General features: G+C 58.9%; 1 protein-coding gene across 1 annotated transcript; it reads left to right on the forward strand.

Annotated features, from left to right (window-relative positions):
• The first annotated feature begins 2,367 nt into the window (after positions 1 to 2,367).
• Positions 2,368 to 15,781, forward strand: LOC138840505 (interleukin-3 receptor subunit alpha-like). The gene is made up of 11 exons (XM_070040912.1): positions 2,368 to 2,524; positions 3,855 to 3,964; positions 6,392 to 6,509; positions 6,595 to 6,724; positions 7,918 to 8,117; positions 8,215 to 8,330; positions 9,320 to 9,349; positions 14,955 to 14,966; positions 15,126 to 15,237; positions 15,325 to 15,430; positions 15,537 to 15,781. The coding sequence occupies exons 1-11, from the start codon at positions 2,401 to 2,403 to the stop codon at positions 15,652 to 15,654; spliced, it is 1,176 nt and encodes a 391-aa protein (XP_069897013.1). The 5' UTR covers positions 2,368 to 2,400; the 3' UTR covers positions 15,655 to 15,781.
• The last annotated feature ends 319 nt before the right edge of the window (positions 15,782 to 16,100 follow it).

Raw genomic sequence — 16,100 nt, forward strand, 5'->3', positions numbered from 1 at the left:
ACAGACACAGACAGACACAGGACACACAGACACAGGACAGACGGACACAGGACACACAGAAACAGGACAGACAGACAGACACAGACAGACACAGACACAGACAGACACAGACACAGGACAGACAGACACAGACACAGACAGACAGACACAGACAGACAGACAGACACAGACAGACAGACAGACACAGATAGACAGACACAGACAGACACAGACAGACAGACAGACACAGACAGACAGACAGACACAGATAGACACAGACAGACAGACAGACACAGACAGACAGACAGACACAGACAGACAGACAAAGATAGACACAGACAGACAGACACAGACAGACAGACAGACACAGACAGACAGACACAGACACAGGACACACGGACACAGGACACACAGACACAGGACACACAGACACAGGACAGACACAGGACACACAGACACAGGACAGACGGACACAGGACACACAGACACAGACAGACAGACACAGACAGACACAGACAGAAACAGACAGACAGACAGACAGACAGATACAGACAGACAGACACAGACAGACAGATAGACAGACAGACACAGACACAGACAGACACAGACAGACACAGACAGACAGACAGACACAGACAGACACAGACAGACAGACACACAGACACAGACAGACAGACAGACACAGACAGACACAGACAGACAGACAGACACAGACAGACACAGACAGACAGACACACAGACACAGACAGACAGACAGACAGACACAGACAGACAGACAGACAGACACAGGACAGACGGACACAGGACACACAGACACAGACAGACAGACACAGGACACACAGACACAGGACAGACGGACACAGGACAGACAGACACAGGACAGACGGACACAGGACACACAGACACAGGACAGACGGACACAGGACACACAGACACAGACAGACACAGGACACACAGACACAGGACAGACGGACACAGGACAGACAGACACAGGACAGACAGACACAGGACACACAGACATAGGACAGACGGACACAGGACACACAGACACAGAGTGTTCTGGAATGTTCTGTAGTACCCTATCATATTCTGTACTGTGTTCTGGAGTACACTACAGCTTCCTGGAGTATTCTGGAATATTCTATAGTGTTCTGGCGTGTTCTGGACTGTTCTATGGTGTTCTGGCGTGTTCTATACTATTCTGGAGTGTTCTGGAATGTTCTGTAGTACCCTATCGTTTTCTGTACTGTGTTCTGGAGAACAGTACAGCACCCTGGAGTATTCTGGAATATTCTATAGTATTCTGGAGTCTTCTGGAATGTTCTGGAATGTTCTGTAGTACCCTATCATATTCTGTACTGTGTTCTGTAGTACACTACAGCTTCCTGGAGTATTCTGGAATATTCTATAGTGTTCTGGCGTGTTCTATCGTATTCTGGAGTGTTCTATAGTGTTCTGGAGTGTTCTGGAATGTTCTATAGTGTTCTGGAGTGTTCTGTAGTACCCTATCGTTTTCTGTACTGTGTTCTGGAGAACAGTACAGTATTCTGGAGTGTTCTGGAATCTTCTATAGTGTCCTGGAATCTTCTAGAACGTTCTGGAGAGTTCTGGACTTGACTGGCTTCTCCTCTCCTGCGACAATCCCCGCCCTGTTGTGGCATCTTCCAGAACCTTCCAGGAATCCCCCTCCAGAAGGTTCTGGAACCCCGCCCTAGCACATTCTGGAGGGAGGGGAGGGGCCTGAGGCGCTGTGATTGACAGGGGGGCGGGACTCACTCAGGGAGCCGCCCTGGGATTGGTGGAGAGGTTCAGGCCTGATTCAGGGCCTGTCCTGTGATTGACAGGGGGGCGGGACTCACTCAGGGAGCCGCCCTGGGATTGGTGGAGAGGTTCAGGCCTGCTTCAGGGCCTGTCCTGTGATTGACAGGGGGGCGGGACTCACTCAGGGAGCCGCCCTGGGATTGGTGGAGAGGTTCAGGCCTGCTTCAGGGCCTGTCCTGTGATTGACAGGGGGGCGGGACTCACTCAGGGAGCCGCCCTGGGATTGGTGGAGAGGTTCAGGCCTGCTTCAGGGCCTGTCCTGTGATTGACAAGGGGGGCGGGACTCACTCAGGGAGCCGCCCTGGGATTGGTGGAGAGGTTCAGGCCTGATTCAGGGCCTGTCCTGTGATTGACAAGGGGGGCGGGACTCACTCAGGGAGCCGCCCTGGGATTGGTGGAGGGGCGGGGCCAGCCCTCCCTCGCTCTCTCTTCCCCCCCCTCCTCGGGCCTCTGGCACCGGAAGTCGCCCCGCCCCGAGCAGGCCTGGCTTCCTGTGTGCCCGCCCGCAGCCATCCGGGGCGGGGCCGACGCTGCTCATAAAAGGCCCCGGGCGAGTGCGGGGCGCCTGCGCAGTGTGGGGGGGACCCCGAGGCCCTGCGCATGCGCACGCGCGCCATGGACACCCCAGGCCTCCCGCTGCTGCTGCTGCTGCTGTGGCCTGTGCGCGCGACCCCGACGCTGACCCCGACCCCGACGCTGACCCCGACCCCGATGGGGGACGCAGGTGAGTGCGGGGCGGGTCCTCCCAACCGGAAGTGGGAGCTGGGGTGCGTGTTCCGACCGGAAGTGGGTGCTGAGATGAGTGTTCCGACCGGAAGTGGGTGCTGAGATGAGTGTTCCGACCGGAAGTGGGTGCTGTGGTGAGTATTGCGACCGGAAGTGGGTGCTGGGGTGAGTGTTCCGACCGGAAGTGGATGCTGGGGTGAGTGTTGCGACCGGAAGTGGATGCTGGGGTGAGTGTTCCGACCGGAAGTGGGTGTTGTGGTGCGTGTTCCGACCGGAAGTGGGTGCTGGGGTGTGTTCTGACCGGAAGTGGGTGCTGGGTGAGTGTTCTGACCGGAAGTGGGTGCTGTGGTGCGTGTTCCGACCGGAAGTGGGTGCTGGGGTGAGTTGTCTGACCGGAAGTGGGTGCTGGGGTGAGTGATCCGACCGGAAGTGGGTGCTGGGGTGAGTTGTCTGACCGGAAGTGGGTGCTGTGGTGAGTGTTCCGACCGGAAGTGGGTGCTGTGGTGAGTGTTCTGACCGGAAGTGGGTGCTGGGGTGAGTCCTCGCACCGGAAGTGGGTGCTGTGGTGAGTGTTCTGACCGGAAGTAGGTGCTGGGGTGCGTGTTCTGACCGGAAGTGGGTGCTGTGGTGAGTGTTCTGACCGGAAGTGGGTGCTGTGGTGAGTGTTCCGACCGGAAGTGGGTGCTGTGGTGAGTGTTCCGACCGGAAGTGGGTGCTGGGGTGAGGTGTCTGACCGGAAGTGGGTGCTGGGGTGAGGTGTCTGACCGGAAGTGGGTGCTGGGGTGAGTGTTCCGACCGGAAGTGGGTGCTGGGGTGAGTCCTCGCACCGGAAGTGGGTGCTGTGGTGAGTGTTCTGACCGGAAGTGGGCGCTGGGGCGAGTGTTCCGACCGGAAGTGGGTGCTGTACTGACCGGAAGTGGGTGCTGTACTGACCGGAAGTGGGTGACGCGGTGACCGGAAGTGGGTGCTGTGCTGTCCTCCCACCGGAAGTGGGTGCTGGGATGCGTTCTCACCGGAAGTGGGTGCTGTACTGACCGGAAGTGGGTGCCGTGCTGTCCTCCCACCGGAAGTGGATGCTGTGCGGACTGGAAGTGACTGATGTGACCGGAAGTGGGTGCTGTACTGACCGGAAGTGGGTGCTGTGCTGCCCGGAAGTGGGTGCTGTGCTGTCCTCCCACCGGAAGTGGATGCTGTGCTGCCCGGAAGTGGGTGCTGCGGTGACCGGAAGTGTCCTCCCACCGGAAGTCGCTGCGGGGACCCGCCGGAAGTGGGTGCCCCGCCCCCTGACTTCCGGCCCCGCCCTCCTCTTCCCCCCCCCCACCCCACAGGCGCCGTCGTGTTCCGGAACCTGCGCGTGGACCCCGCGTCGCGGCTGCTGACGTGGGACGGGCCGGCGGGGTGCGCGCGCTGCCTGCGCGGGGACGGGTACCAGCAGACGGTGAGCGAGGCCACGCCCACAGCCATAAGCCACGCCCACAGCCCGGGGCCACGCCCACAAGGGCTTCACTGAGAGGCTAGGCCACGCCCACAGTCCCAGGCCACGCCCACAAGGGCTTCACTGAGAGGCTAGGCCACGCCCACAGTCCCAGGCCACGCCCACCCCCTCAGGCCACGCCCACAGCCTCGTGACAGGCCCACAACGGCGTCAGAGGCGGCCTAGGCCACGCCCAGAAGCATAGGCCACGCCCACAGCCCCGGGCCACGCCCACAACGGCGTCAGAGGCGGCCTTGGCCACGCCCACCCCCTCAGGTCACGCCCACAGCCCCGTGACAGGCCCACAAGGGCTTCACAGAGAAGCTAGGCCACGCCCACAGCCATAAGCCACGCCCACAGTCTTAGGCCACGCCCACAACGGCTTCAGAGGCGGCCTAGGCCACGCCCACAGCCATAAGCCACGCCCACAGCCCGGGCCACGCCCACAAGGGCTTCACAGAGAGGCTAGGCCACGCCCACAGCCATAAGCCACGCCCACAGCCTCGGGCCACGCCCACGACGGCGTCAGAGGCGGCCTAGGCCACGCCCAGAAGCATAGGCCACGCCCACAGCCCGGGGCCACGCCCACAAGGGCTTCACAGAGAGGCTAGGCCACGCCCACAGTGTCAGGCCACGCCCACAGGCTCGTGACAGGCCCACAAGGGCTTCACAGAGAGGCTAGGCCACGCCCACAGCCATAAGCCACGCCCACAGGCTCGTGACAGGCCCAGAAGGGCTTCGGAAATGGCCTAGGCCACGCCCACAGTCTTAGGCCACGCCCACAGGCTCGTGACAGGCCCCTAACGGCCTCACAGAGAGGCTAGGCCACGCCCACAGTCTTAGGCCACGCCCACAGGCTCGTGACAGGCCCCTAACGGCCTCACAGAGAGGCTAGGCCACGCCCACAGTCTTAGGCCACGCCCACAGGCTCGTGACAGGCCCACAAGGGCTTCACAGAGAGGCTAGGCCACGCCCAGAACCTCAGGCCACGCCCACAGGCTCGTGACAGGCCCACAAGGGCTTCACAGAGAGGCTAGGCCACGCCCACAGTGTCAGGCCACGCCTACAGGCTCGTGACAGGCCGCTAACGGCTTCACTGAGAGGCTAGGCCACGCCCACAGCCCCGGGCCACGCCCACAACGGCGTCAGAGGCGGCCTAGGCCACGCCCACCCCCTCAGGCCACGCCCACAGCCCCGTGACAGGCCCACAAGGGCTTCACAGAGAGGCTAGGCCACGCCCACCCCCTCAGGCCATGCCCACAGACTCGTGACAGGCCCCTAACGGCCTCACAGAGAGGCTAGGCCACGCCCACAGTCTTAGGCCACGCCCACAGCCTCGTGACAGGCCCGTAACGGCTTCACAGAGAGGCTAGGCCACGCCCAGAACCTCAGGCCACGCCCACCGCCTCGTGACAGGCCCACAAGGGCTTCGGAAATGGCCTAGGCCACGCCCACAGCCATAAGCCACGCCCACAGGCTCGTGACAGGCCCACAAGGGCTTCACAGAGAGGCTAGGCCACGCCCAGGGCCCCAGGCCACGCCCCAGGATCTCGTGCTTTCCCTCACTAGGCCACGCCCCCTCTCGTCCCTCTCGCGTCCTCTAGGCCACGCCCCGGCCCCTCGTGCTTCCCCTCACTAGGCCACGCCCCCTCTCGCCCCTCTCGCGTCCTCTAGGCCCCGCCCCCGGCCCCCGCTCGCTTCCCATTGGCCACCCGAGGCCCCGCCCCGTCCCTACTCATAGCCACGCCCCCTCTAGGCCCCGCCCTCGCCCTCCCCGCGCTCCCATTGGCCTTCCCCGGCCCCGCCCCTACTCATAGCCACGCCCCCTCTCGCCCCTCTCGCGTCCTCTAGGCCCCGCCCTCGCCCTCCCCGCGCTCCCATTGGCCTTCCCCGGCCCCGCCCCGTCCCTACTCATAGCCACGCCCCCTCTCGCGTCCTCTAGGCCCCGCCCCTAGTATCTCGTGCTTTCCCTCACTAGGCCACGCCCCCTCTCACCCCTCTCGCGTCCTCTTGACCCCGCCCTCGCCCTCCCATTGGTCGCCCGAGGCCCCGCCCCGTCCCTACTCATAGCCACGCCCCCTCTCGCCCCTCTCGCGTCCTCTAGGCCCCGCCTTCGCCCTCCCCGCGCTCCCATTGGCCGCCCGAGGCCCCGCCCCGTCCCTACTCATAGCCACGCCCCCTCTCGTGTCCTCTAGGCCCCGCCCTCGCCCTCCCATTGGCCGCCCGAGGCCCCGCCCCGTCCCTACTCATAGCCACGCCCCCTCTCGCGTCCTCTAGGCCCCGCCCCCGCCCTCCCCGCGCTCCCATTGGTCGCCCGAGGCCTCGCCCCGCCCCCTCTTAGCCACGCCCCCCGGCCCCGCCCCCTGACGCCCCCCCCCGCGCCCCGCGCAGGCGCACAGCGGCCGCCGCTGCTCCTTCCGCTTCGTGTCGCGCTGCGCCGCCGCCAACTACACGGTGCGCGCATGCGCGGGACGCGCCGCCGCCGCCTCGCTGCTGTTCCCGCCGCCAGGTCAGCGCGGGGGGGAGGGGAGGGGTCATCCCGGGGTCACGGGGGTCACGGGGGGTCGCGGTGACGTCACGGCGCGCGCGCGCAGACGCCCCGCCCGGCGCCGCCGCCCGCCTGCGCTGCTGGGTGCACGACGCCGCCCGCCTCACCTGCGAATGGAGCCCCGCCCCCGACGCCCCGCCCGGCAGCCAGGACTTCCTGCACTGGACGGACGACCGGTAACGCGGGGACGGCACTTCCGGTCACGGGGAGGGCACTTCCGGTCGGGGACGGGGCACTTCCGGTCACGGGGAGGATCACTTCCGGTCACGGGGAGGGGCACTTCCGGTCGGGGACAGGGCTCTTCCGGTCGGGGACTGGGCACTTCCGGTCGGGGACTGGGCACTTCCGGTCGGGGACTGGGCACTTCCGGTCCGGGACTGCACTTCCGGTCACGGGGAGGGGCTCTTCCGGTCGGGGACTGGGCTCTTCCGGTCAGGGACTGGGCACTTCCGGTTCGGGACGGCACTTCCGGTCGGGGACAGGTCTCTTCCGGCCGCCGGGAGGACGGGGGAACTTCCGGTGGGGGTGGGAGGGTGTCCACTTCCGGTCTGACCCATTTGCAACCCCACTTCCGGTCTGACCCATTTCCCCATCCCCACTTCCGGTCTGACCCATTCTCTATCCCCACTTCCGGTCTGACCCATTCTCTATCCCCACTTCCGGTCTCACCCATTCTCTATCCCCACTTCCGGTCTGACCCAGTCCCCACCCCCACTTCCGGTCTGACCCATTTCCCCATCCCCACTTCCGGTCTGACTCATCCCCACCCCCACTTCCGGTTCTATCAATGTTGGCACTACACTTCCGGTCTCACCCATTTCCCATCCCCACTTCCGGTCTGTCCCATTCCCCACCCCCACTTCCGGTCTGACCCACCCCCACTTCCGGTCTAGACCCATTCCCCACCCCCACTTCCGGTCTGACCCATCCCCACCCCCACTTCCGGTTCTATCAATGTTGGCACTACACTTCCGGTCTGACCCATTTCTCATCCCCACTTCCGGTCTGACTCCTTCACATCCCCACTTCCGGTCTGACCCATTCCCCATCCCCACTTCCGGTCTGACCCATTCCCCATCCCCACTTCCGGTCTGACTCCTTCACATCCCCACTTCCGGTCTCACCCATTTCCCATCCCCACTTCCGGTTCTATCAATGTTGGCACTACACTTCCGGTCTCACCCATTTCCCATCCCCACTTCCGGTCTCACCCATTTCCCATCCCCACTTCCGGTCTGTCCCATTCCCCCATCCCCACTTCCGGTCTGACCCATTCCCCACCCCCACTTCCGGTCGTGCACCCCTGGTCCCGCCCTTCCGCCCCGCACCCCCACTTCCGGCCCCCGCATCCCCACTTCCGGCGCCGCAGGTCCCCCCGGCGCGGCGCGTGCCCGGCGTACGTGGCGGACGCGCTGGGGCGTCACACGCGCTGCGTCTTCGCGGACGTCACGGCGCTGCCGCAGCACTTCGTGGTCACCGTCGTCACTTCCGCCGCGGGAGCCCCGCCCCCGGAGCCCGGCGCGCATGCGCGGCCCTGCGCCGACGTGCACGTCACCCCGAGTCGCTTGGGTCAGCTTCCGGTCCGGGGAGGGGCGGGGCCGCGGGGGGGGGGGAAAGCCCTGACACCCAGACCGGAAGTCCCACCCCCACGCTCCTACGCACGCAGAGACGCCGAGCCTGCCCCGCGTCAACGTGTCCTGCAACGTCACCGACGCCGTGCTGGCCTGGACCCTGCACAGCGCCTTCCCAGGGCGCTTCCTGTTCCGTCTGCGCACGCGCAAGGTGCGGGGCCACGCCCCCGGGACGGCCAGGCCACGCCCATGCTGTCCAGGCCACGCCCACCGCGGGCTGGGCTCGCCAGGCCACGCCCACTAGTAACAGACTAGACCACGCCCACAATGAGCTCCCCATTCAATAGGCCACGCCCACAACGCGCTCGTATAGGTGCTAAGCCACGCCCACAATGTGCTCGCCCCTGTACTAAGCCACGCCCACAACGCGCTCATCCATCTGCTAAGCCACGCCCACAATGAGCTTGTATATGTGCTAAGCCACGCCCACAATGCGCACGCCAATGTACTAAGCCACGCCCACAATGCGCTCACCCATGTAATAAGCCACGCCCACAACGCGCCCATCCATCTTCTAAGCCACGCCCACCCCGTGCCTGCCTTCCTAAGCCACGCCCACCACGCGCTCCATGCTCCCAGCACTCTCCCACGCCTCCTAGGCCACGCCCACCCCGTGCCTGACCCGCGAAGCCACGCCCACCACGCGCTCCACGCTCCCAGCACCCGCCCACGCCTCCTAGGCCACGCCCACTCCGTGCCTGACACGCTAAGCCACGCCCACCCGCTCTGGGAGGCCCGAGGCCACACGCCCTGCGAAGCCACGCCCACCGTGACTCAGCGTTGCTCTGCGCCGGTGGGCGTGGCCTCGGGCCTGTGTGCGGTGGGCGTGGCCTGGGCGCTCTGGGCGTGGCCTGGGCGGGTGGGCGTGGCCTGGGCAGCTGGGGGCGTGGCCTGGGCGCTCTGGGCGTGGCCTGGGCAGCTGGGGGCGTGGCCTGGGCGGGCTGGGCGTGGCCTGGGCGCTCTGGGCGTGGCCTGGGCAGCTGGGGGCGTGGCCTGGGCGCTCTGGGCGTGGCCTGGGCAGCTGGGGGCGTGGCCTGGGCGCCCTGGGCGTGGCCTGGGCGCTCTGGGCGTGGCCTGGGCAGCTGGGGGCGTGGCCTGGGCGGGTGCATCCGGGTCACCCCGCGCTTCCTGTCCTCCCAGGAGCCCGCCGAAGCGTCTGAGGATCTCCAGGTAACGAGGGAGGGTGGTGATGACGTCACCTGTGACGTCACGAGGGGGAGGGGGACCCCGCCCACCCCCATCCCTTAATAGACGGATACATCCCATCATAGACACACCCTAGCGCCGTGCGCCTACATCCCATAATATACAGACACATCCCATCATACTTCACCTACATCCCATAATATACAGACACATCCCATCATAGTGCACCTACATCCCATAATATACAGACACATCCCATCATAGTTCATATAGTAATTATACATCCCATAATATACAGATACATCCCATCATACTTCACCTACATCCCATAATATACAGATACATCCCATCATAGTTCACCTACATCCCATAATATACAGACACATCCCATCATTCTTCACCTACATCCCATAATATACGGATACATCCCATCATACTTCACCTACATCCCATAATATACAGACACATCCCATCATAGTTCATATAGTAATTATACATCCCATAATATACAGATACATCCCATCATAGTTCACCTACATCCCATAATATACAGACACATCCCATCATTCTTCACCTACATCCCATAATATACGGATACATCCCATCATACTTCACCTACATCCCATAATATACAGACACATCCCATCATAGTTCATATAGTAATTATACATCCCATAATATACAGATACATCCCATCATAGTGCACCTACATCCCATAATATACAGACACATCCCATCATAGTGCACCTACATCCCATAATATACACGTACATCTCATCATAGTGCACCTACATCCCATAATATACGGATACATCCCATCATACTTCACCTACATCCCATAATATACACATCCCATCATAGTTCATATAGTGATTTATTATTATACATCCCATAATAGACATTGCCATAGTCTGCATCCCATAATATTCCATATAGTGATTATCCATCCCATAATATACAGACACATCCCATCGTAGTGCACCTACATCCCATAATATACACCGACACATCCCATCAAAGTTCACCTAGTGATTATCCATCCCATAATATGCGCTAATACATCCCATCATACCTACTGATTCTGCATCCCATAATATACACGGATACATCCCATCATAGTTCATATAGTGATTTATTATCCATCCCATAATAGACATTGACATACTCTGCATCCCATAATATTCCATATAGTGATTATACATCCCATAATAGACATTGACATAGTCTGCATCCCATAATATTCCATATAGTGGTTATACATCCCATAATATACAGACACATCCCATCATAGTTCACCTACATCCCATAATATACAGACACATCCCATCATACTTCACCTACATCCCATAATATACACATCCCATCATAGTTCATATAGTGATTTATTATCCATCCCATAATAGACATTGACATACTCTGCATCCCATAATATTCCATACAGTGATTATACATCCCATAATAGACATTGGCATAGTCTGCATCCCATAATATTACATACAGTGATTATACATCCCATAATAGACATTGGCATAGTCTGCATCCCATAATATTCCATATAGTGATTATACATCCCATAATAGACATTGACGTAGTCTGCATCCCATAATATTCCATATAGTGGTTATACATCCCATAATATACAGACCCATCCCATCATACTTCACCTACATCCCATAATATACGGATACATCCCATCATACTTCACCTACATCCCATAATATACACATCCCATCATAGTTCATATAGTGATTTATTATTATACATCCCATAATAGACATTGCCATAGTCTGCATCCCATAATATTCCATATAGTGATTATCCATCCCATAATATACAGACACATCCCATCGTAGTGCACCTACATCCCATAATATACACCGACACATCCCATCAAAGTTCACCTAGTGATTATCCATCCCATAATATGCGCTAATACATCCCATCATATCTACTGATTCTGCATCCCATAATATACACGGATACATCCCATCATAGTTCATATAGTGATTTATTATCCATCCCATAATAGACATTGACATACTCTGCATCCCATAATATTCCATATAGTGATTATCCATCCCATAATAGACATTGACGTAGTCTGCATCCCATAATATTCCATATAGTGGTTATACATCCCATAATATACAGACACATCCCATCATACTGCACCTACATCCCATAATATACACATCCCATCATACTGCACCTACATCCCATAATATACACATCCCATCATAGCTCATATAGTGATTTATTATTATACATCCCATAATAGACATTGCCATAGGATGCATCCCATAATACTTCAGGTGCTTATCCATCCCATAATAGACATTGACATAGTCTGCATCCCGTAATATTCCATACAGTGATTATACATCCCATAATAGACACGGATACATCCCATCATAGTTCACCTAGTGATTATCCATCCCATAATATACGCTAATACATCCCATAATACTTCATATAGTGATTTTTTTACTATACATCCCATAATAGACATTGACATAGTCTACACCCCATAATATGCCATGTAGTGTTTATACATCCCATAATATATACACAGCCCATCGGAGTTCACCTACATCCCATAATATACAGACACATCCCTTCGTACATCTACATCCCATAATATACACCGATACATCCCATCATAGTTCGTATAGTGATTTAGCGTGATACATCCCATAATAGACATTGACATACTCCGCATCCCATAATATTCCATCTAGTGATTCTACATCCCATAATAGACACGGATACATCCCATCATATTCCATCTAGTGATTTTTTACATCCCATAATATACACTGATATGGTCTACATCCCATAATATTCCATACACGGATTCTACATCCCATAATATCATGTATTGACATTGCCTACATCCCATAATGGGTCATATACTGATTTCACATCCCATAATAGGTCCTGCACCTGGCCTCCATCCCATAATAGGTCCTCAGCATGGGCTGCATCCCATAATAGGTCCTGGACGTGGCCTCCATCCCATAATAAGTCCTGGACATGGGTGCCATCCCATAATAGGTCCTGCACCTGCCCTCCATCCCATAATAAGTTCTGGACCTGCCTTCCATCCCATAATAGGTCTTGCACCTGGCCTCCATCCCATAATAGGTCCTGGCCTCCATCCCATAATAGGTCCTGCACCTGGCCTCCATCCCATAATAGGTCCTGCACCTGGCCTCCATCCCATAATAGGTCCTGGCCTCCATCCCATAATAGGTCCTGCACCTGGCCTCCATCCCATAATAGGTCCTGGCCTCCTACCTATAATAGGTCCTGACCTCCATCCCATAATAAGTTCTGGACCTGCCCTCCATCCCATAATAGGTCTTGCACCTGGCCTCCATCCCATAATAGGTCCTGCACCTGCCGTCCATCCCATAATAGGTCCTGGCCTCCATCCCATAATAGGTCCTGGCCTCCATCCCATAATAGGTCCTGGCCCCCATCCCATAATAGGTCCTGCACCTGCCCTCCATCCCATAATAGGTCCTGGCCTCCATCCCATAATAGGTCCTGCACCTGGCCTCCATCCCATAATAGGTCCTGGCCTCCATCCCATAATAGGTCCTGCACCTGGCCTCCATCCCATAATAGGTCCTGGCCTCCATCCCATAATAGGTCCTGCACCTGGCCTCCATCCCATAATAGGTCCTGGCCTCCATCCCATAATAGGTCCTGCACCTGGCCTCCATCCCATAATAGGTCCTGGCCTCCATCCCATAATAGGTCCTGCACCTGGCCTCCATCCCATAATAGGTCCTGCACCTGGCCTCCATCCCATAATAGGTCCTGCACCTGGCCTCCATCCCATAATAGGTCCTGGCCTCCTACCTATAATAGGTCCTGACCTCCATCCCATAATAAGTTCTGGACCTGCCCTCCATCCCATAATAGGTCTTGCACCTGGCCTCCATCCCATAATAGGTCCTGCACCTGCCGTCCATCCCATAATAGGTCCTGGCCTCCATCCCATAATAGGTCCTGGCCTCCATCCCATAATAGGTCCTGGACTCCATCCCATAATAGGTCCTGCACCTGGCCTCCATCCCATAATAGGTCCTGGCCTCCATCCCATAATAGGTCCTGCACCTGCCCTCCATCCCATAATAGGTCCTGCCCTCCATCCCATAATAGGTCCTGGCCTCCATCCCATAATAGGTCCTGGCCTCCATCCCATAATAGGTCCTGCACCTGGCCTCCATCCCATAATAGGTCCTGCACCTGGCCTCCATCCCATAATAGGTCCTGGCCTCCATCCCATAATAGGTCCTGCACCTGGCCTCCATCCCATAATAGGTCCTGGCCTCCTACCTATAATAGGTCCTGACCTCCATCCCATAATAAGTTCTGGACCTGCCCTCCATCCCATAATAAGTTCTGGACCTGCCCTCCATCCCATAATAGGTCTTGCACCTGGCCTCCATCCCATAATAGGTCCTGCACCTGCCGTCCATCCCATAATAGGTCCTGGCCTCCATCCCATAATAGGTCCTGGCCTCCATCCCATAATAGGTCCTGGCCCCCATCCCATAATAGGTCCTGCACCTGCCCTCCATCCCATAATAGGTCCTGGCCTCCATCCCATAATAGGTCCTGGCCTCCATCCCATAATAGGTCCTGGACTCCATCCCATAATAGGTCCTGCACCTGGCCTCCATCCCATAATAGGTCCTGGCCTCCATCCCATAATAGGTCCTGCACCTGCCCTCCATCCCATAATAGGTCCTGCCCTCCATCCCATAATAGGTCCTGGCCTCCATCCCATAATAGGTCTTGCACCTGCCCTCCATCCCATAATAAGTTCTGGACCTGCCCTCCATCCCATAATAGGTCTTGCACCTGGCCTCCATCCCATAATAGGTCCTGGCCTCCATCCCATAATAGGTCCTGCACCTGGCCTCCATCCCATAATAGGTCCTGCACCTGGCCTCCATCCCATAATAGGTCCTGGCCTCCATCCCATAATAGGTCCTGCACCTGGCCTCCATCCCATAATAGGTCCTGGCCTCCATCCCATAATAGGTCCTGGCCCCCATCCCATAATAGGTCCTGCACCTGCCCTCCATCCCATAATAGGTCCTGGCCTCCATCCCATAATAGGTCCTGCACCTGGCCTCCATCCCATAATAGGTCCTGCACCTGGCCTCCATCCCATAATAGGTCCTGCACCTGGCCTCCATCCCATAATAGGTCCTGCACCTGGCCTCCATCCCATAATAGTTCCTGGCCTCCATCCCATAATAGGTCTTGGCCTCCATCCCATAATAGGTCCTGTCCTCCATCCCATAATATGTCCTGCACCTGCCCTCCATCCCATAATAGGTCCTGCCCTCCATCCCATAATAAGTTTTGGACCTGCCCTCCATCCCATAATAAGTTCTGGACCTGCCCTCCATCCCATAATAGGTCTTGCACCTGGCCTCCATCCCATAATAGGTCTTGCACCTGGCCTCCATCCCATAATAGGTCTTGGCCTCCATCCCATAATAGGTCCTGGACCCGGCCCCGGGGTCAGGGGTCACGTTTGGGGTGAGGGGGGGTTGACCCCTGACCCCCGTGACCCCGCTCTCCCCCGCCCCTTGGTGTCTTCCAGGAGGTCGACGATGTGAGCGCGTGCCTCAGTTTCCCCACCTGTCATCGGCGTCTCCCGGGGGGGGTCTGGGGTGGGGGGTAGAGGTCAAGGGTCAGGGGGGGGTGGACACAGTGTGGGGGTGCTGACCCCTGACCCCTGACCTCTCCCCCCCCCGACCCCGGGTTGTCCCAGTTGACCGCGAACTCCTACACCATCCGCAACCCCCCGCGCGCCTTCTCCGTGCAGCTGGGCATGCGCAGAGCGCTGGAGGCCTGGGGCGCCTGGGGCCCCGCGCAGCGCGTCGGTGAGCACCGCGCATGCGCACGATCGGGGGGGGCGTGGCCAGCGGCCCGGGGTGTGCTGACCACGCCCCCCTGACGTCCCCACGCAGCGTGCGTCACCACGTCGCCGCCCGCGCTGCCGCCGTGGCTGCCGCCCGCGCTGGGGGCGCTGGGAGCCGTGCTGGCCGCGCTGGCGGCGCTGCGCTTCCGCCGGAAGTACGTCACCGGGGGGGGGGAAGGGTGGTCCCGCCCCTTCCTTCCTTGGCTACCATGGGCCGGAAGTCCCGCCCCAGCGCGCTTTTCCCCGCCCCCCCCTCCCCAGGCTCTGCCCGCCGGTGCCTGAACCCCGACCTCTGACCTCTGACCCCGACGTCACCCCGACGCTGGCAGAGGAGGAGGACTGCCCCGTGACCCCGCTGCGCGAGGAGGAGCAGGCGTGACCCCGGAAGTGGATGGGAGGGTCAATACACACACAGCTGTCACTCACATGTCTGACTTCCGGCCGGGGGAGGGGCTCCAGGGCGCGGGAAGGAAGTGCGCATGCGCCGGGCAGCGCCAAGTCCCGCCCCCCCTGGCTGCCATCCGGGTTCTCGCGCGCTCATTGGCTGAGCCTGGAGTCCAGGCCACGCCCACCGCCCCTGCAGGCTCCAATGTATCTGTTAGGCCACGCCCCTGAGTCTTCCCCTGCGTTCATTGGCTGAGGCTGCAGCCCAGGCCACGCCCACTTCAACTGCAGGCTCCAGTCTATTCCTTAGGCCACGCCCATAGGGTTTGCCACACGCTCATTGGCTGACCTTGGAGTCCAGGCCACGCCCACTTCAACTGCAGGCTCCAGGGTATCTGTTAGGCCACGCCCACGACTCTTCCCCTGCGCTCATTGGCTGAG

Source organism: Dipodomys merriami, unplaced genomic scaffold (genome assembly GCF_024711535.1).
Source record: "Dipodomys merriami isolate MVZ:Mamm:240054 unplaced genomic scaffold, mDipMer1.0.p SCAF_3, whole genome shotgun sequence".
NCBI lineage: Eukaryota > Metazoa > Chordata > Mammalia > Rodentia > Heteromyidae > Dipodomys > Dipodomys merriami.